We start from the raw sequence: 20998 nt of genomic DNA, 5'->3' as shown, positions 1-20998 counted from the left end.
GCGCGCTGCGCGGGGAGCCGGGGTCGGAGCTTCGTCCGGGGTCGCGCAGACCGCAAGCGCTGTGCTCTGAGCCCCGAGGAACAGCAGCTGTCTGGTTCGCAAACAGCTGTCAGACTGTGTGTGTTTGGGGCCGGAAGCGGGAGGGAGCGGGGCGCGCGCCTTGGAATTCATGAGGAAGACAAATACCAGGTAGCACCCTCCTTTTAAAAATCACTAGCGTAAGCCGTGAAGTTTAGCTGAGATTTGGGGGGAACCACAGATGGCTCTTGCTTGCCATCTGTTACCGCACGTTGCTCATTTGATAGTATCCCCTCTTGGCCTGAGGATCTAGAAGTAAAATCACACTCAAGTCCTCTACACCTCCTAATTTTTGGTGATCTAATTTCTCCTCCCACCCCTTTATTTTCGTCTTCGTTATTTTGTGGTGCTAGGTCAGCCGTGTTGGCCGCTCTACCACAGAGCCACGCCCCCAACCTGATTCTTTACCGTTTTTCCTTTTTCCTCTCTTCCCTCCCCCCCCCATCCTCTTTCTTCCTTCTTATTTCCTTCTTTTGTTCCTTTGTTTTTTGAGACAGGGTCTCACTATGCAGTTCAGGCTGGCGTTGAGCTCACTTTGTAGCCCAGGCTGGTCTCGAACTCGCAAAGATCGTACTGCCTCAGCCTGCCAAGTGCTGGGATTACAGGCGTGCGCCACCACTCCCAGCCTTATTTCATTTTTGAGAGCAGGACTTATCAAGTTGCCAGGGTTCAACTACTCTTTCCCCCTCGGCCCCCCGCACCATGGAGCTGGGACTACAGAACCTGGCTGCTTTCAGTTTTTAAGCTTCAGGGTCAAGGGTACAGGTAGCCTGAAAGTTGGTATCTGGGAGCTTGAGGAAACCACATGACTAACTCAGGAGTCTAGGATGTAGGTCATTTATGACATTCACTGTTGACCGAATGGTAGCATGCATTCTGAAGGCGCTTAATTTATTAATTATTCTTAATTATTCTTCCTTTCTGCCTTTCAGTAAGGTCGATATTGTTACAAAGTGCCTAAAATGATGCTTAGTATATGTGATGACCTCGTTTGAAGGTTTTGCTGCATGATAAGCACTTGGTACATATTTATTGAAGAAGAGACTGCGAATTGATTTTCTTTAAACCCGCTCCCCAGCCCAGCCTGGTGACCCACAGCTGTAATCCTAGCACTTGGGAAGCTGAGGCAGGAGGATCACCCTACGAGGCCAGCCTGGGTTACACAGTGAGACCCTGTCTAAATAAATAAAATACATACATACATCCCCCCCAACTCAAGATTGAACCGAGGGCCTTTGAATTGAGCTACACTCCCAGCCTTTAAAAAACATTAGCTGGGCGTGGTGGTGCACACCTGTAATCCCAGCACTTGGGAGGCTGAGGCAGGAGGATCGTTTGGAATTTGAGGCCAGCCTGGGCTACAAAGTGAGCTCAAAGTCAGCCTGAACTGCATAGCGAGACCCTGTCTCAAAAAAACAAAAAAAAAAAAAAAAAAACCACGAAAAACATTGAGCTACACCCCAGCCTTGCTAGTCACTAAATTGTCTAGGCTGGACTTAGACATTTGATCCTCATTCCACAGCTTCCCAAAGTGCTGGGATTACAGACGTATGCCATGGCCGCTGAACCCTGTTCCTTATTTTCTCTTTTTGTTGTTAATTCTAGTCAGAGGAACAGGAGGCTGAGGCAGGAGGATTTCAAGTTTGAGGACAGCCTGAGCAACTATAGCAAGCTCAAAGCCAGTCTGGACAACATAGCAAGACTCTGTCTCACAAAACAAAAGCAATTTAAAGTTACAATCTCTCCTGATATCTTCCAAATATGATTAATCTTAGGGATTCAGAAGCATGATTAGTAGTATACCATATGCTTTTACCCTTTTTTTTGCCTTTAACCTTCTTTACACAGGAGTCTAAAAACATTCCTGAATCCAAAATTCTTTATTATCACTGAAATATTCCCATGATTCAAATGCAGTTAAAGATAACACCTTTTTCTAGCTAATAACTGTGTTTTAATGCTGCTTATATTGTTACCTGAAGAGAAAGATAACTTTCTCTGCAGATCATCTTTCAAAAGGAAATTGTTTGGTTTCGTTATTTGAGTTTTAGCCAGGTTTCAGATTATTATATGGCAAGAATTTTTGGGTCTGTCTCAAATAGTTGAAACCATAGTGTTAAATCCTCCAGTGCTAAAGGCTTACATAGCATAGTATTCATTCACTTTGAAAACATCTGTTGGATCATGTTTTATGACAAAATGAATAGAAGAGGGTTTTGTTGGATGATATGAATAGGAAGGCTTGTTTGTTTGTTTTACTGCTGGAGGTCGAACCCAGGACATTGTATACACTAAGCACATAATTCTACAACTGAGCTAAGCACAGCCTCGAATACTTAAGTTTATTTATAGAAGTGGATGTGTGTACATATTATCTACATATGTACTTACATTCTTTCTCTCTTTTCAGCTCTGTGTTTTCTACAGTGGACACTGATGAAATACCAGCTAAACGACCAAGATTAGGTACTAAATAGAAATTTTTAAAATTAGTTTGTTAATAGAAAAATATATGTGGAATGAAGTCCAACAGGGAAAAAGTATACGCAGTGACAAGTCCCTTTCCTAGCTCTTTCCTACTTCTTTATCTTTAGCAGAGGTAGTCACTGTTACTGGGGACTTGCGTGTTTTCCGATAAGTAAGGCTTTGTATTGAGTATGCACTTTAAAGTTCTAAGTCCTCCTATAAAGGTGCTTTTTTATTTTTGAGGAGAAAACATTGTAAAAACAGCTTCAAACTGAGTGATAAAGTTCAGACGCTGAGTGAAGCAACCTAATTTATTGTCACGGATCTTTTACTTACCTATATCTGAAGAGTTGGAAGAGAGTAAGACTAGATTAAAGGGAAAAAGCACAGTAGAATACTGAATTTTCTCTTTTTTTGTCTGTGACTATGAATTTGTGCCTACTCCAAATGGGATGACAGTGTGGGCCTATGTTAATACTTCATTTAACTCCAGTGAATACTTACTGAGCATGTCTCAGTGCTAAGTAATGTGTTAGGTTCTACAAGAAATACAAAAATGGGTAAAACAGGCTCTCAGTATTTAAGGGCCTTTCATGATTGTATGGTAAGGTGTTTGAGATAAGGACTACATAATGAATGCACACCGGAACTAAGAAAGCTGGAATAACAATCCTATGTAATTTAAAAGTGATTGAGAGTCGCAGTAAGAAAAAAAATAATTTGAGACAAGGTCTTGCTTTGTAGTTCAGATCAGCCTCCAACTCACAGGGATCCTCCTGCCTCAGCCTCCTGAGTGCTGGGACTACAGGTGTGTACCACCATGCCCAGCCATTAGGATTTTCTGAAAAGCAGACTACAGAAGGGAATCCAAGTCAAGGAGAAAGTGGTGGCTAGCAAATAGAAAACTTTTTAGTGAGTTTGTAAAAGTCTGTACCTTTCCAGCCGGTAGAATCTCCTGTGATGATGGCTGTCAAGCTTTGAAATGTGGTTCATTTGAATTTTTAATTTTAATTAGTTGAAATAAAATTAGTAGGTTACCACATATGGCTGCCAGCTATTCTGTTGGGCCATATAGCTCTTGGTTGCTTTTGAAAGGGGAAAAAAGCAAGGGAAAAAGGAAAGAAAAGGGGTATCAGAGTAGCACACTCATGGTTTTACAGGTGAAAGGAATTTTAAGAGATGAACTTAGACTGGTCTCCGGAAAATCAGGTCATCCTTGCTCCGTTGTACAGGCGAGGCAGACCTACCTTCCTCCCCTTTAAAAAAACTCAGTGAGATCTTTCGACATAATCTCAAGGTACACCCAGTAATAAACAGAACTTGTAGGGAAATAAAATATTGCAGCACTTTTTGTGGCTGCTACTGACTCTGCTCTTAAGAGCCCCTCTTGGGGTCGGGGTCTGGATGGTGGGCCCGAAACTCTTCTCTCAGAAGGCGCAGGAGGACAGAAGTGCAATCCCTCAGCACTGCTACTGGAAGAACTTGGAGTTCTTTTCGATTTCAAAAACAAAAAGCAGTTTGTTTGCAGACTTCGGTACTTCTAACTTTCCTTAAGTGGCAGATTATTTCAGAGTGTATTGTTACCTAGCCATCACATTTGTTTAAGTTACTCGCCTGTCTGAAAAGTATTTATTTTAAACAATAAAAAAAAAAAATGAAAAGTATTTATTTTATATATTCTAGAGCTCTTCCTGCTTAAAGCCATCATTTGGGGTAATTTTTCTGTGAAGTGATAAGGAGTGTACTACAATACCCTTAATTATGATGTAGAAGGAAATTACAGAAAATGGAGATGTGTGGGAAGTGAGAAGAAACTGTAAGAGGAGGAAGTGGGGAAGTGCTGAAACCTGCCCTTCCTCCTCGTTCACTCACTCATTTTGTAATCGTTGTTTTAGGAAGAGGTGACTCTGAAATCTAACATCTAATCCAGTAGAGGGGTAGCCTTGTTTCATCGTAGATGGCTAAGAGCTGTGCATACGTTTTATACTTCACCTAGTCAAGATTTACTATAGCCCTGAAAAGGGGCTTAGTAAATAGTCATTATGGCAACTCTATTGTTACCTGCCTGAGAAAGAAGGACAAAGCAGCAAGTAAATGACAGAGCTTCCTTAGATTCTGTAAAACCCCGGTGCGTGTTACTTAGTTAAGTATACCCTCATCTCTGATAAAAACTGAAAACTCACTGCTTGCGACCTGCCATTGCAAAACATCTCTTTATGAATCAGTTTGTCATTGGCTAAGGGAATGGTTTCATGTTTTTGTAGGATCTCAGATATTTATTAAAAAAACAAAGATCACAGTATTGGAATTCCAGTTATTCAGTTATACAAAAACATTTTTGTAGATACTTTTTATTTCAGTGTTTGAAATAGGTCTTTTAGTAAAAATTAAGGGAGGTTCTTTCCAAGTTATAAGCTTTTTTTTTTCCACTAGAAGTTTATTACTCTTTATTTATAGTTTCTGGAACTTTCTAGATTGCTTTATTCACCAAGTGAAAAGCCATCTCCACAATGCTGCCAGCTTGTTTGGATTCCCATTCCAGCTGACCACGAAGCCCATGGTGACTTCTGCTTGTAACGGGACGCGGCATGTGGCCCCTCCGGAAGAGGTCAGTGGTGTGGAGCTCTCTTGGGGATACTCATCGGGTTTTCTTTTGTTTTGGTTTGGTTTGGTTTTGGTTTTTTTCCCAGTACTGGGAATTGAACTCACGCCCTCGAGCTTGCCAGGCAGGCACTGTGCCACTGAGCTAAATCCCCAGCCCCACTCATAGGGTTTTGGTTTTCTTTTACCTGGTGCTGGGAATTGAACTCAGGACCTTGTGCTTGCTCAGCAAGAGTTCTGTCACTGACTTACACCTCACCCCAAAGGCTGTCAGTCTGTGTACTTAATTATTAAACTTAAATTTTAGAAATACTGTCTTTTGGGAAATGAATGTGTAGAATGAATTCTTTCCAGAAATATTTGTGTCTTTATTATCCATACTATAAAGGTCAGAAAATGCAAGGGTTACAAAAATTTTTTTTTGGTCTTTTTGAGACAGGGTTTCACTATGCAGTTCAGGCTGGCCTTGAGCTCACTTTGTAGCCCAGGATGGTCTCAAACTCATGATGATCCTTCTACCTCAGCCTCCTGAGTGCTGGGATTACAGACATGCACCACCACGCCTGGCTTAAAGGGTAAAATTTAAATATTTCAAAAGTATTTGCAAAGGATATTGTCCAGATGTGGTGGCACGTGCCTGTATCCTAGCACTGGAGAGGCTGCGGCAGGAGGATTGCTGCAGGTTCAAGGCCAGCGTGGGCTGTATAGCACGTCCAAGGACAACCTGAACTGCCTAGCAAGACCCTCTCTCAAAAAACCAAAAAAAAATCATTGCTTCTGATTTTAAGTTTGTGAAAGATAGTGAAAGTGTCATTTTATATCATTTTGTGACCTTGACAAACCATTGAGCTTGATATCACTTGTTTGAGCTATCTAAGAAATAATTTCTATTCTTTTTTTTTTCTTTTTTTTTCATTTTCTTTTTTTTTGGTATGAGGAATCAAACTCATGACCTCAGACTTGCCACGCAAGCGCTTATGCTGCTGAGCTACTACATCCCTAGTCCCAAAGAAATAATTTCTAATAGTGACCTTTTTATATGATAAACTCATTTCAGTTGCAAAATTTAGATGCTGAAGAGGTGATTCTGTTTGATTTTAAGGTATTTTCGAACTCTTCATCTTGTGAACTGATAGCTTCTGGATCCAGGAACAACATGCTGAAACTGGGTGAGGTGGTCAAAGCTATTTTTGCTTCCTTGTACTTCCTTCTGCCAATTTTCCCTAAATTTTGAGTTTATGAAAGGAAAACACTCCCATGCATGGTGGCACACACCTGTAATCCCAGCACTCGGGAGGCTGAGGCAGGAGGATTGTTGCAAGTTTGAGACCAGCCTGGGCTACAAAGTGAGCTCAAGGCCAGCCTGAACTGCGTAGCAAGACCCTGTCTCAAAAAGACCAGAAAAAGAAAAGAAAAAAAAAGGGAAACACTGAGTTAGATTGGGATGAGAATAAAGTCATATTTTCTCTGCCATTCTAAAAGGCACATACAGGTTTAGTAAGTATTATCTGAAGTGCTTAGGACAAAAGTGTTTCAGGTTTTAGTTTTTAGATTTTGAAATATTTGCATGGACTTTACCAGTTGAGCATCCCTGACCCAAAAGTCTGAAATCTGCAGTTAGAAACCTTTTAAGCATCAGTGTTCAGATTTTCAGATGAGGATCTCAACTTGGGCCTTTTCTTTAGAATTATTGACCAAGTTTACTGTGGTGTTTTCTGTTTGCTTTCTCGATGTGCTTAATGTGACTTAGATCAAGCCTCAGTCATTTAAAACAATACTTCCCAGACAGGTTACTCTGTGCCAGGCACCATGCTATTATCAGTAGTAACCAAATAACGAAACCTGTCCTTGCCCTTGAGGAGCACATCGTCTGCTTGGTGAGCAACATTAGGTTCCCAGTTCCTGCACTTGGATGGATTGAGGACTTCGCCACATCATCGTTAGACCCTGCAGTGCACTTGCAGTTATTGTCTATACAGTACAAAATGATACGTGGGGAAAGGTAGGGAGAAGCCAGAGTTCGGAGAAATGGTGCTAGTGTCTGCCTTATCATGAGACTTGCAAAATTCTAGAGGAAGGAGAAGAAGTTAGGAAATTGTGTATTAGCTTTCTCTTGCTGGGACAGAACACCCACAACTTGAGAGGTTGATCTTGGCTCACAATTTCAGAGACTGCAGTCCATGTTTGGCCGCTCTGAGACAGAAATGGCATGACAGAGGGCTTGGTGAAAGAAAGCTAACTCATAGCAGCGAGGAAGCAGAGCGGGAAGAGCCAGAGCCAGAAGTGTACCCTCCAAAGACTCCCCAGTGAACCCCCTCCTCCGCTGCACAACAGCACTTCAGCGGTGAGCTCATCAGTGTATACTGATGAGTGCAGCACCCTGTGATCCAGCCACCTTCCAGACCCTCACCTCTGAGCAGATGGGGCTTTTGGGGGACATTTCAGACTACAACGCGGTGTCGGGAAAGTTGTGGGCTCCAAAGTCAGAAGTGTAAGAAGCTAAGAAAATGATGTATACCTTGGAGTTACGCTTCTCAGATTCTTAGGGTAAAGTATCTCTAGTGCAAACAAGACCAAGGGAGAGTAAACACAGACCCGTCTGAGGACGTGGTTCCAAAGGGTTTGGAACAAAGATGATGTTTGAATTCTTCTATTTCAAAAGTTGGTGCAAGTTGAATTCAATCTGTTCATATTGTTTGAATATTAACTTATTGTTGTTACTATTATTTGTTATGGTGCTAGGGATCAAACCCAGGGTCTGAGCTGCATTCCCAGCCCATGTTACTGCTTTTCATTAACCTTTTACATTTTGCTGGATTCTTGTACTATCTATTCGTGGAATTTTAGAAAAGAAGGTACTTAGTTCTGTAATATAAATTGCTCACAGGTTTTTTGCCCTAATGCAGATGGTTCACAAAGGTTTTCTCTTTCTTTCACAATTGCAAATACATTCTTAAGGTAATAAATCTCCCAATGGAATAAGTGACTATCCAAAGATCAGAGTGATGGTGGCGCGAGATCAGCCCCGGAGAGTCCTGCCCTCGTCGGGGTAAGTGTCAAATTCTGCCTTTCTGTAAGAGGAGACTCGGCACCTCACAGGTGCTTGCCCCTGTCACGCATACTCACTTTCGTGCTAGTATGTAGCACCCTTACGTACTCTGAGGTTTGGGACTCACCCAGTGTCACGCAGCTAGTTAGAGACTTGAACTTTTTCTTTTGTTTTTTTAGGCTTCTTTATTTTGTTCTGTTTTTTGAGATGGGGTCTCACTGTGTAGTCCAAGCTGGCCTTGAACTCATTGTTTAGTCCAGGCTGGCCTCAAACTCACAGTGATCCTCCTGCCTCAGCCTCTCACATGCTGGGACTACAGTCATATGCCACCACACCTGACAGTTGAACTTTTTCTAGTGTATGACATGCCTCATAGCCTAATCTAAGAACCTTTTAAAAGAATTGCTACTTCAAATTTTTAAAAGAATGTAACATGCATACAGAGAAGTATAGAAATCAAGTATGATAAATTTTTGTACACTGACCATTATACCATCAGTTCTGTAGCATGTTTTTTTTGTTTTTTTTGGTTTTTTTTTTGATCCTGGGGATTGAGCCCAGGGCCTTAGTATTGAGCTATAACCTCAGACCTTTTTATTTATTTTCTTTTTTTTGAGGGACAGGGTCTCATTGAGTCACTAAATTGCCCAGGCTGGGCCTGCAGTCCTCCTACGTCTACCCCCAGGAGTGCTGGGATTGCAGGCATACACGGCCTCTTCTTATCTGAGTACTAATTTTTTCCCTCCTCCTTCTGTACTCTCACTTTCTAGTGTCCTGTAGTGTAGATGTTAGACTTTCTAAAGTGATACAGTTTTCTTGTTTGAGAATATATTTGGGTAGCCTTGAATTGGAGGCCTATTTACTAGTGCGTATTGTACGTATTAACGAGGTGCACGTCAGTAGCTTTGTACGTGGATGTGGCACATGTCGGTCATGTCCACCCCCTCTCACCCCGCTCTCCCCCATTCGCCTCCTGTTCGCGTCCTCTTCCCTAATAGTCTCCCTTCTACTTTTATTCGTCTGTCTGTCTTTTGCTATGTAGTCCAGCCCGGCCTTGAGCTCTTCATCCTGCCCAGTGCTGGCATTACAGTAGACCTGTGCCGCCACACCCAGGTTTCTCTGTTTTTGTCAGTTTTGTTTTGTTTTTGTCTCTTTTTTGTAGATCCCACATAAGAGAGATAATGTGTAATATTTGTCTGGCTTATTTCCCTTACCACCTCGCTCTCCAGTGTGTTCCTGTGGATGATGTCACTGCATTTCATAGCTAATAATACTCCATTGTGTACAGCACGTTTTCTGTATCCATTCATCCACGTCTGGGCACCTAAGCTGATTCTATAGCTTAACGCTTGTGAGCTGGGCTGTAGTTAATGAGTACTCAGGTATCTCTGTACCATGCAGACTCTAATTCTGTCAGAAATATAGCTGAGAGGGGCTGGGGATTTAGCTCAGCGGCAAAGCTCCTGCCTGGCAAGCGCAAAGTTGTGAGTTCGGTTGCCGGTACCGGAGAAAAACCAAAAAAAAAAAAAAAAAAAAAGAAATATAGCTAAGAGTGGTAGAGCTGGGTCAAATCGTAGCTCTATTTCTAGTATTTTGAGGCTCCTCCTACTGATTTCCATAGCAACTTACTGATTGACATTACCACCAGTAGTGTATATGGGTTCCTTTTTTCAGGACATCCTTCTCAACATTCATTCATTCATTCATTTCCAATACTAGGGGTAGAGGAATAGAACCCAGCAATGTTCAACCACTGAGCTACATTCCCAACCCTTTTTATTTATTTATTTATTTTTTTTATTTTGAGGCTCTCCACTGAGCTACAGTCCTAGCCTTTTTTATTTTTCTTATTTTGAGACAGGGTCTCACTAATTGCCTGGGGTAGCCTTGAATTTGAGGTCCTCCTGCCTCAGTCTCCTGAGTAGTTAGGCTTATAGGTATGTACCACTGTGCCTGGCTGACCTGTGATTATTTTGAAGTATGTTGAAGGCTTGAAGTATGTTGTTTAATTTTCAATTATTTGGAACCTTCCAGATATCTGTTACTGATTTGTGACTTAATTCTTTTGTGGTCAGAGAATATATTTTGTGTGATTTTAGTTCTTTAAAGTTTATTAACTTTTTATTTAGCATATGGTCTCTCCGCATGATTTTCCATGCACCCTTAAAAATAGTGTTTTGCTATCAGATAGGGTGTTTTGTAAATGTCAGGTCAAGTTAGTTTATAATGTTTTCAGATTTTGCTCATTTTACTCCATAGTTTTTGGGGGTTTTGTTTGGTTGGTTGGTTGGTTTTTCAGTTTGGTTTGGTTTGGCTTATTGAGACAAGGTTTAGCCATGTGGCCCAGGTTGGGCTCAAACTCCTGCCTCAGCCTCTGAAGTACTGGGAATAGAGGCATGTGGCACCATGCCTGGCCCTTGACCCTGTTTCACCAGTTATTGTATTCCTACATTTATTTTCATCATTCTCTGTCCTGTATACGTAATTTTTTTTTTTTTCTGAATAATTTGAGAGTATGTCTTTAACTCTTACCCTTTTAATTCTAAATATTTGAGCTTATTTTTTAAGAACCAGTTTACATCCCCGTGTGGTGGCACATACCTGTGATCCCTGTTGCTTGGGAGGCTGATGCAGGAGGATCATAAATTTAATCCCAGCTGGGTGACTTGAAAACTGAAAAACTGAAAAATGTGGAAAACAGGCTGGGGATGCAGTTCAGTGACCGCTTGCCTCACAAGTGCAAAGCCGTGGGTTCAATCCCCACCCCACACCCAATGAAAAAGAAAGGAATTGATTTACATCACCATGGATTACAAAACAGAGAAACTTCAGTATCAGTATAGTATTCTTATGTAATCTACAGGTCTCATTCGAATTTTTCTGTTATAGCTTTTCTTCCCACCCTGGACCAGGCTCTAGTGCAAATTACATCCCGAATCTAGTGTTCACGTCTGTTTGATCTACTTTAATCCGTAACACTCCTTAGTCTTCCTTTGTCGTTGATGACACGAGTATTTTATTTTTGTCTGATGTTTACTCAGGGTCTGCGTCAGATCTCTCATTGTTTTTGTAGTGATATCGCCTGATGGTGCACCCTTCAGATGGTCACATCAGCCAGGGTGCTATGTTTGTTCTGTTCACGGCAGGAGAGGACAGACAGATTCTGTCACCAATTTCAGTGCCTTGGGAGGTTCCATTGCTTTGGTTCCTTAGCATTTATTTATTAATTTTACCTATTTTTTTAATATCAAGTAAAATATATCAGTTTAGGGCTGGTCAGTCTTTACACTTCTGTAATACTAATCTTTTTTTTGAAACAGGGTCTTACTGCATAGTTCAGGCTGGCCTCAAACTTGTAACAGTCCTGCCTCAGCTTCCTGAGTGCTGGGATTTCAGGCATGTACCACCTGAGTTTCTTTTAAAGCAGTGCTGGGAATTAATCCCAGGGCTTCACTATGCTAAGCACACAGTTCTATCACTGAGATACCCCACCTCCTCCGTTTTTTTTTTTTTTGCTTGAGGCAGGGTCTCACTATATTGTACAGGTTGGCCTTAAATTCCAGGGCTCAAAATATCCTCCTGCCTCAGCCTCCTGAGTAGCTGGGACTACAGGCACACACCACTGTGCCCAGCCTAGTATTTATGAATTCAGCATTCATTAGAGGGGCTCTTGGTATAGATTGTGTACCAAGATGGAGTGATAAAAGGATGTAACATCTCTTTTCATAGATTTTAAAGTTTAGTGTGACATACGGGCATGGACAGATAATCTCACCAGTAACTAATCCCTGTGTTACCCAGTGACTGGAGAAAGAGTACTGGAGGGGGTGCCGTGCCGCGAGGGGCCTAAACGTGGGGCTGGTTGTGGAAACCGGCCCTGAGGAAGAGGGCTTCGCTCTGGTGCAGACAGTGGGTGCTGCAGGGCGCGAGGCTGGATCTCACTCTCGCACTTGGAGCTCCTGTGACCCTGGGCAGGCACCGGCCGGCCGCGTAATCACAGCGCACTCCAGGAGCTTCGCTCAGCCCTTGGAGTGCTTTGATGAGACATTGTTTTGCTTCTTTCTCTCAGTTTTTCTTTGAACTCAGACGGCTACAATAGAAGACCCAGTGGCCGTCGCCATAGCAAAGGCAACGCGGAGAGTTCCTCGCTGTGGAGACCGCAGGAGCAGGCTGCCTCCGAGATGGCACCCGAAGAGGGTGGCAAGGGCCTGAGGCGTCCCCACCGCACCGTGGAGGAAGTAAGTCTTTTTAGGTGGATGGCTTAGGAATTTTACATGATTTGGGGGAATGAATGCTATGTGGCCGCGGTGTGAGGTTCAGAAGCTGCGGGGTGCTGTGACGTCGCAGTGTCCCGCCGCACCGGCCTGCGCTGCGCTTTGGCCTCAGCGTGGCCGCCGTGCGCTGCGCGTGTGCCCCCGGGGGCGGGCTGGAGACCCGCGCCGGGCCCTTCCCGGTAGTTACTCGCGTTGGAAAGGAGGAGGGGTCCTGTGGGGAAGAGACGAGGTGGCGATCTCTTTGGGGGCCCAGGTCCCCTAACTTGTTTCTTTTCTACACGTCCGGAACAAGTGACTGAGTAAGGGAAGTAGGTGGTGTGTGTCCTTGCTTTTTCCTTCCCTTTTCAGAGCACTTACCGTGATGGAGAGACACTCTTTACTTCGCTCTTGAGGTCTTCATTGATTTCAGGAAAATTTAGAATTGTTTTGTGTCTGATATTCCACAGGGCCATCAGTCATTTTAATTTACTGGGTGATTTTCCAAGCAGCTTGTTTTCTTTTTTTCTTTGTCTTTTTGAGATAGGGTGTACAGTATGCAGTTCAGGCTGGCCTTGAGCTCACTTTGTAGCTGAGGCAGTGATCCTCCTGCCTCAGCCTCCAGAGTGCTGGGATCGTAGGTGTGCGACACCACGCCCAGCCTCAGATACTTGTTTAGTTTATCACAGAACTATTTGTGTTCTAGATACTATGCTAGTTGCCTGCAGTTGAAACTTGAATGAAATATGTTGACATAAGTAATTGTACCTTAAGAGCTTGTTTGGAGGTTCTAGCAGGGGAGCGCAGCTCTCGTATATCCCTGACTGAAGAACCGTCCTCCTCTATTGGGGTGGTCGTCCTCTTTGACTGAATATGCAGGTTCAGGAGGGACGCACGTGGAGCATTGAGGGAGGAAGGGGACACCCGCCCAGCCAGCCAGAGCAGCTGAATCACCCCTGGCGGTCAGTGGGGTGACAGATGTCGCAGCCAGATCGCCCTCACATCCGACATAAATAATTGTAATTCGACTAACAGATAGATAGAGGAAAGGACCGTAGCCCTGGGACAGGTTTGTAAGAAGAGTTCTTAAAGACGTCAGGGTGTTCGGTGAGGAATCAGAGAAGGGGCTGTGCTAATGTGTGCATGGAAGTCACATCCCAGAGGTGACCGGGTTAAGTGTGAGGTGGCAGAGGGAAGAGCCTGAGGCCCAGGTTTCAGTCTCGGGTACATACGTGTCACTGACCACGATGCCCTGCCCTGTGTGTTTAGGGAGAAGATGATGGCCTCAGTTTTGGACACTGTTTAAAGTGCCTGTGAAACATGCAAGAAGACTTCTCCTGTAGACTCTTGGATATAGGTGATGGTAGTTCTGAGAACAAGGCAGGGTTGGAGACACATTTCTGAAATTTTTGTGTATGGATATTTAAGTCAAGGGAGCTCATGATATTTTTCAGGGAAAGAATGTAGCATGAAAAGAGATTTGGGCAAAACCATCAGAATTTATGGCAGGCAGAAGAGGGAACAATCTGCAGTGGAGACTGAGAAGAAAATAAAGTTTGTGTCCAGGAGGGCAAGGCGAGGTCAGCCTGGAGAGAGGCTGAAGGGAGTTCGCGTGCCTCACAGCTAAGGACGGCCCCTGGGATGTGGCCATAGATGGTCAGCACTGACTTTGGAAGCTGAGAAGTCTAATTATGCACATGGAGTATTTCTGCCCTTTTTGTGTGGTTCTCTTTTTTTGTTCAGCCCAAACCTGTCGCGAACTCGGGTGCAGCCAAGATCTAGCAGAGGGTTGAATGAGTGAAGTGGGGTCCAGTACATGGGAATCACAGATTGGTGATTCACTTTTCAAAAGAGGCCGGTATTTGGGGTTTGGGTTTTTTTGTTTGTTCGTTCTTGAGACAGGATCTTGCTGTGTAGCTTAGGCTGGCTAAACTCACAGTGATCTTTCTGCCTCAGCCTCCTGAGTGCTGGGGTTACAGGCATGCACCACCATGCCCGGCTGGCTTTTAGTTTTTAATTTATAAATTAGGAAGTTAATTCAATTTTGGTTTTTTTCCCAATACTGGGAATCGAACTCACGACCTTGCACTTGCCAGGCAGGCACTTTGCCGCTGACCTAAATCCCTAGCCCCTAGGAAGTTAATTCAAAGCGAATTTAAAAACATTATGCTGGCACTTGAAACACATCTGTAGACTGCATTTGACCTTTAATGTCGGGTTATGATTTAGTTTTAGGTTTAGTGTGCTAGTATTTCTCTAACGTGCTTTCTTTCATTCAGGGTGTTCAGAAAGAAGAAAGAGAGAAGTACCAGAGGTTATTAGAGCGACTTAAAGAAGGTGGTCACGGAAGCTCTGTCCCTCCTGTAACTTCACACCATCACAGGTAAATAAGCTAATAAGATAAATGCCTTGTTAGGTATCTTTTTCATCATTTTTGGAGAGGGGTTGGTGAGAAGGGCTTGTTGAAAAAAGGCTATCACTGAGCAGACATGGTGATGCACGCCTGTAACAGCACCCTGTGAGATTGGGGCAGGAACATGGCAAGTTTGAGCCCAGCCTGAGCGACTTAGTGATTTAGAGAGACCTGATGTCAAAGTAAAAAACTAAGAGAGGGCTGGGAATGTAATTCAGCGCAGTGTTCTTGGGTTCAGTCTGCAGCACTGCAAACAAGAAAAGAAAAAAGGCTGATGCTAAGAGATGTATCTAGTAATGCATTACATGGAACCACTGGCTTTGCAAAGTAGACTGTTCCTTTTTTGCAATAGTATCATGAAGTTGACCTTGAACTCATGATCCTCACCTCAGCCTCCTGAGTAGCTGCGATTACTGGCATGTGCCACCATGCCTGGCCCCAAAACAGCTTACTAGCTTTGAACTCCCTTGTCCACGGGAAGTCTTCATGAAATTCTGGTCTGGGAAAGCGGCTCGCTGGTGGAGGCAGAGTTTTTGCAGCCTCCCACACACATTTTCCACCCATGAGCCTTGTCTCTCTCACTCCCTTTCTTCCCTGCTGCTTCTCTCTTGCCTGTGTCTCCACTTCTTTCCTCACCCTCCCTTCCTTCCTTTCTCTCTTTTTCTTCCTCCCCCCGTTTCTCTCTCTTTCACCTCCTTAAAGTCACGGGTTTTTTTCCTTTCCTTCTACCCCAATCTCAGCACTCTTGGAAACCCTCGATTTCAGAGACAAGGTTAAAGTCGCCGAGTCCTATTTTCGTTAATGAAGTCTAATGATTTGTGTGACTGGATGAGAGCAGTAGGCAGTGGCGATGTTTGGCCTTTTACTCGCCCGTGAGAGAGTGCAAATTGTGTGAGCTCAGGACTCAGGTGCACTTGGTAATTGTAACAAGCGGGGTGCAAATCCTCAGGTCCCACAAGTTACGTAATGGCAAGGTGATGGTGAAGACTCTAGCTTATTGTGTACAGAAAAAAGCATTCCTTTGGAGTTTTAATTCTGGTTGTGAACTGTTTTGTGGTTTTGTTTGTTTCAGTCTTAGTATAGTGTGTCAGAATATTAATACTTTCTCCATTTTGATGAGCAGTATGCTTAATGAACTAGAGTTTGTCATTTTGGCAAAAATCTTCAAACTATTTTGCTTTTTTATATTCCTGCTTCTAATGCATTGTTATAGACTCCATTTAAACACAATAGTTTTAAATCATTCTGTATTTTATTTTATTTTTTATTTTGTTGTATTGGAAATGAAACCCAAGCTTTGCACATGCTATGCTCTATGCCCCAACCCTTTTCGTCTTTGAATTTGAGACTTATCACGCTGAAATTTTTTAATCAAAAGGCACTGGGAATAGAGAATATCCAGTTTAAAAAATACAGTGGAGGGGCTGGCCATAGTGGCACACTCCTGTAATCCCAGCACTTGGGAGGAGGCTGAGGCAGGAGGATCGCCACAAGTTCAAGACCAGCCTGCACTACGTAGTGAGTTCAAGGCTAACCTCAACTACATAGCAAGATGCTGTTTCAAAAAGAAGAAATACACTGGAGGTTCGGTAACTTCACTGAGTAGTAGAATCAGAGTCACACTCCACTATGTTGCTTCCTCTCTGTTGTAGCTTGATGTTACAGAGCGAACAGTAACGCCCTGTGTGGAGAAGCTTGTCAGACAAAGATAATCAGTATTCATGGTGCACTTGCCTTCGGTATTTGATCTTTCTCGTTTTTTGTGTCTCTTAAGTTCTCAGAGAAGTCACATGGACACATTAAAGACCAAAGGCTGGATGGAAGAGCAGAGTCACGGAGGCAGAGCAACTCAGTTTGTTCCAAAACAATGTGAGTTCCCAACTTAGGCGCGGTTTAACTGCTGGCCTTAGTCCGTGTTAGAGTATGCCTGTGCCGGGCTGAAGTTGACGCTGGAGGTATGGCCAGAAAATGCAGTGAATGCTGCCACCAAGTGCTCTCGCATGGAAACGCAGGGCTCTTAACTAGGGGAAATGGCACCGCAAGCCTGGGTAACAGTGGGATCAGTTCGGCGCAGTCAGCGGCTACGAGCTGCGGTTGAAAGAAGGTGTGTTTTAAACTGTGCCCTAAGTCCCTGCTCACAGACAGCACATTTCATTGGTGCTGCATAGTCCTGCCATATCAGATTCTAGCTTTTTAAGAAATGTCATCACAGAAGATGGAACTTGTGTCTGTGGTGTTGGTCCTGAGACCAAGGTTCAGAGTTCTCAGTGGAAATCACCCAGTTTCCTCGTATGAAAAAAACGCATCCATCAAAATGCAGCATCAAAGTGATGTTGGTTGTGGTTTAAGAAACGATGTCACTCAGGAGGCTGAGGCAGGCAGATCATGAATTTTAGGCCAGCCTGGGCTACATAGTGGGTTCAGAGCCACTTGGAATATTGTGAACCCACAGTTCACTGTGCTCCTTACGTTGCTTCCTTGTGTTTGTCTACTGACTGCCCCCTGAATGACATTAGTCACTTACCATAACAGGTTCTAGTTTATGCTAAGATTATATTTACTGGACAAAGAGATTTATGCATTTTAAAGTTTGTAAGAATGTTAGTATCTTTGAAATTGACTTCAGCATTTCGGGGTAAATAAATGTCACACTTTGAAAACTGTAAGTTGAGGTATTCGTTCATAATGGATTAGTAAACAGTTTTTTCTTTTCCATCCTCACAGATAGAGCTTTTGAAACAAGGGGACCTCTCTGTCCAGTGAGGAGTGAAAAAAGGTACATAGTCCAGGTCACCCTAAGTTTTCATTTTCTCGCTTTTTAAGCTATATTGTGAGTAACTAGGCCTGAGGATTGGAACTCCCTTCGGCCCTGGTTCTAGAACGTTGAGCCTGTGTGAGAGCACAGTAGCTCTTGACTGAGGCACCAGCCCTTGCTTGGGCGGGTAGCGCTCGTCTCCGGAGGGTCAGGCTCGGACAAGCGCAGGGATGTTTCCTGCGGGGAGGGGGATCCTGTGGTCACTGTGTCTGATGCAGTCTCTGCGTGCCATAGGGCTTGCGCGGTGGTTTATAACAGCTTAACTGTGGCCCAGCGGCCAAATCTGCTCCACCTGTTCATTGGAACACCGTTGTGTTCACTGATTTAGTAGCGTCTGTGCCTGCCTTTAATGTGTTCACGATGGGCCAGAATTCATACGTCTCACTGCCGAGAGGCTCTGATTTGAGTTTATTAGTGAACTGATAAACGTGATTAGATCCGTTCGGGCCACCAGTGGTACAGGCCACCCTATGGGGCAGTCGTGCATGTACCACTGGTGGCTCAAGCCGGCCGGAACATGTTAAACTGCGGTGGTGGAGTAGAGAAGGTGTGACTAAGGCTGAAGTGTTCGCTGTTGCCTTCCTTTCAGAAAGGAAGACACTGACCACTGGTTTCAAGGACGATGTAAACTCAAGGCTTTTTTTGCGTACAAATTAATCTCATTTCTAAAACTAGTCAAATATGTATCAGACTAAAGTCATCCAGCAGAAGTCTGTACTCTTAATATTTTCCCTCAGGTGTTCAAAGGGGAAAATTTCTGATGCAGAGAAGATGATTGGACTCAGACCCGAAAACGAAGGTGTAAGTAGAAACTTAATTTTACACCTGCTCTCACCAGACGTACGTTTTGCTGTGCATGAAAAATAAGGAGACACGATACATGCTACTTCGACTTTTAATGCCATTGTTCTCTTTGCAAAAACAGGAAGTTTCAAAGATGCACACATTTTGTTTTCTTCTGTTTTCCTTCTTCATTGCTGAATTTTTACATCTCCAGTAGCCACCCTGTTTATGAAAGACCAGTCTGACACCATCACAACATTTATATATGTTGCGTGACTTCTTTTGAAAAATTGTTTAAAATTCATCTCTAGGAGAAAAAAAAAAATCATCTCTAGGAAAGATATGACATGTTCAGGACTTCGTTTTCAGAGTTTCATTTTTTAGGTTTCATACTTACTGGAAAACACTAGCCATCTAATGCTTTATTGGCTTTTTCATTAAGTAATAAAATAAGTGTTCCAGTGATCTCCTTATCAGTACTAACAGTTTTAACAACAGCGAAGTGTTTTGGTAAGCATTCACTATCCAGCAGAAGTCTATTCCTACCTTAAATGCAACTTCAAGTTCTAGATTATTCATATTGTAGGTATGTAGAACTGCGGAAGTGTCAGGTCTGCTTTAAGTTTGGTTAAGTTTGTGCTCTGATTGTACTTCTGAGGAGTTCTTCTTCAAACCAGGTACGTTGGTACACACTTGCCTTCCCAGCTGTTTGGAAGGCTGAGGCAGGAGGGTTGAAAGTTCAAGGCCAAGATATCAATATGTAATACAATAAGTATTGTTAATTCCCTACCACTCCGTTTGTAACTCTGTAATGTCTGTACTGATCCTATGCTATTTTGTAAAATGTTGTCGGTCTGTTAGTATTTTCCTCCTTTTATTTCTAAAAGAAAAAAAAAGAAAAAAAAAAAGTTCAAGGCCAGCCTGGGCACTTAGCAAGACCCTGTCTTAAAAATGACGATGTAGCTCAGTGTTAAGAGTGCTTGCCTAGTACTCAGTTCAGTCCCCAGTACTGAAAGAACAAAAGAAAAAGAAGCTCCAAAAGGCTAAGTCAGGTGTGGAGTTGTAAGTTTTAGAACTTCTTTCTCTGATGTTCCCATTTCCACTGATTCAGAGTGGGCTTAATTATTATTAATTATCATTTATTACCTGGAGAGCACAAACTAAAATGATGCATCTGTATTTGCAGCAACGTCGGAAACTGAGACAGGGTAATCACTCGAGCCCAGGAATTAGAGACCAGCCTGGAATCTCTCTCAAAAATAAAAAAATAAAAATAAAAACTAAAAAGAGAAGGGAACTACACCTGAGAGGACGGACAGGGGCGGGGGCGTTTTAGACCTGACTCAGGGTTGCATCGTGCTCAGTCCCTACGCACCTAGGAAAGACACCTGCAGTGGGCTAGAATGAGGAGTACCGGTGCGCTGTCTTCACACGAGTGTGATTCATTCAAGTCCTCGACTCTTATTTCTAACTGCGTCTCAGTTTTATAATTTCCATCTTTATTTGTCAGTGCTGGGTTGAACCTAGGGTTTCGTGCATGTTGGGCAAGCCTTCCACCAGAGCTACAGCCCAGCCCTGAATTTCCTAATTTACAATAGTTTGCCTGGTAGGTGACTTAAATCTGTATTAACAGTTACATAGGCTCTGATAGGGAAGGGTCTTAGCAGAGTTTCTGGGATGTGCAGAGTTCTTTTCATTGACCCGAATAGCAGCCACACAGATGTTCATTTTCCAAAAAGTGAGTAGTACATTAATGTTTTAGGCATGTGTGTCTTTTTTGCCCATGTTTTACCCATTTATTATTCAGGATATTACAAAGAATATGAAGACCGGGCATGGTGGTGCATACCTGTAATCCTAGCACTCGGGAGGCCGAGGCAGGAGGATTGTTGTGAGTTCAAGACCAGCCTGGGCTACAAAGTGAGCTCAAGGCCAGCCTGAACTGCGTAGCTATACCCTGTCTCAAAAAGACCAGAAAAAAAAAAAAAAAGAACAGGAATGAACAGCCAGGTGGAAGGGAAACACAGAGGCCCAGGATGGGAGATGTGGCCTAGGGCATCCATGTCCTCTATCCATGTCCTCTAATGGCGACCTCCCCTGGGTGATTCACTGTTCAGCAGTCTGCAGGCGCCCCAGAACCAATTGTCGGGCTTTTGTGGAGGCTTTGTTACATAGGCATGATTAAATTAAAAAGATGAAATCGAATGTGTTTTCTTAGTGTAAGGGTAGCAGTAGTTTATTCTCAGTGATGGGGTTGTAGGTCATATTTTTGCTGTCTTAAACTTTTCAAAATGTGTTCTAACCGTACTAATTTTAAGTGGGATAGAAGAACTGAAATACTTTCCTTGCCACTTCCAAAGAACGTGGTGAGTGTTCTGTTTTATGGTCTGTTTCATGGTTTGTATTTTGAGACCAGGTCTCACTATGGTGTCCATAAACTCACTAGACAGTTCAAACTGACCTCGAATTTGCTATGATCCTGCCTCAGCCTCCTGAGGGCTGGGTTACAGGTGTGTGTGTGTTCACACATGCAGCTTCTTTCA

At 43.3% G+C, this 20998-nt stretch overlaps 1 protein-coding gene across 1 annotated transcript in view; it reads left to right on the top strand.

The window, feature by feature from the left end:
* Senp2 (SUMO1/sentrin/SMT3 specific peptidase 2) overlaps positions 1–20998 on the top strand; it is a gene marked incomplete at its 5' end in the record, with an annotated part of 35558 nt that overhangs the window by 411 nt on the left and 14149 nt on the right. Inside the window, 9 exon segments of the mRNA XM_005383292.2 lie at positions 2489–2544; positions 5019–5152; positions 6248–6314; positions 8104–8194; positions 12264–12432; positions 14724–14827; positions 16632–16726; positions 17582–17633; positions 18410–18473. Coding sequence (XP_005383349.1) covers positions 2489–2544; positions 5019–5152; positions 6248–6314; positions 8104–8194; positions 12264–12432; positions 14724–14827; positions 16632–16726; positions 17582–17633; positions 18410–18473 — 832 coding nt within the window.

This window comes from Chinchilla lanigera, unplaced genomic scaffold, assembly GCF_000276665.1.
Source record: "Chinchilla lanigera isolate Chin_1 unplaced genomic scaffold, ChiLan1.0 scaffold00019, whole genome shotgun sequence".
Classification (NCBI taxonomy): Eukaryota; Metazoa; Chordata; class Mammalia; order Rodentia; family Chinchillidae; genus Chinchilla; species Chinchilla lanigera.
The sequence above is the reverse complement of the archived record's forward strand: the minus strand, read 5'-3'. Positions and strand labels throughout refer to the sequence as shown.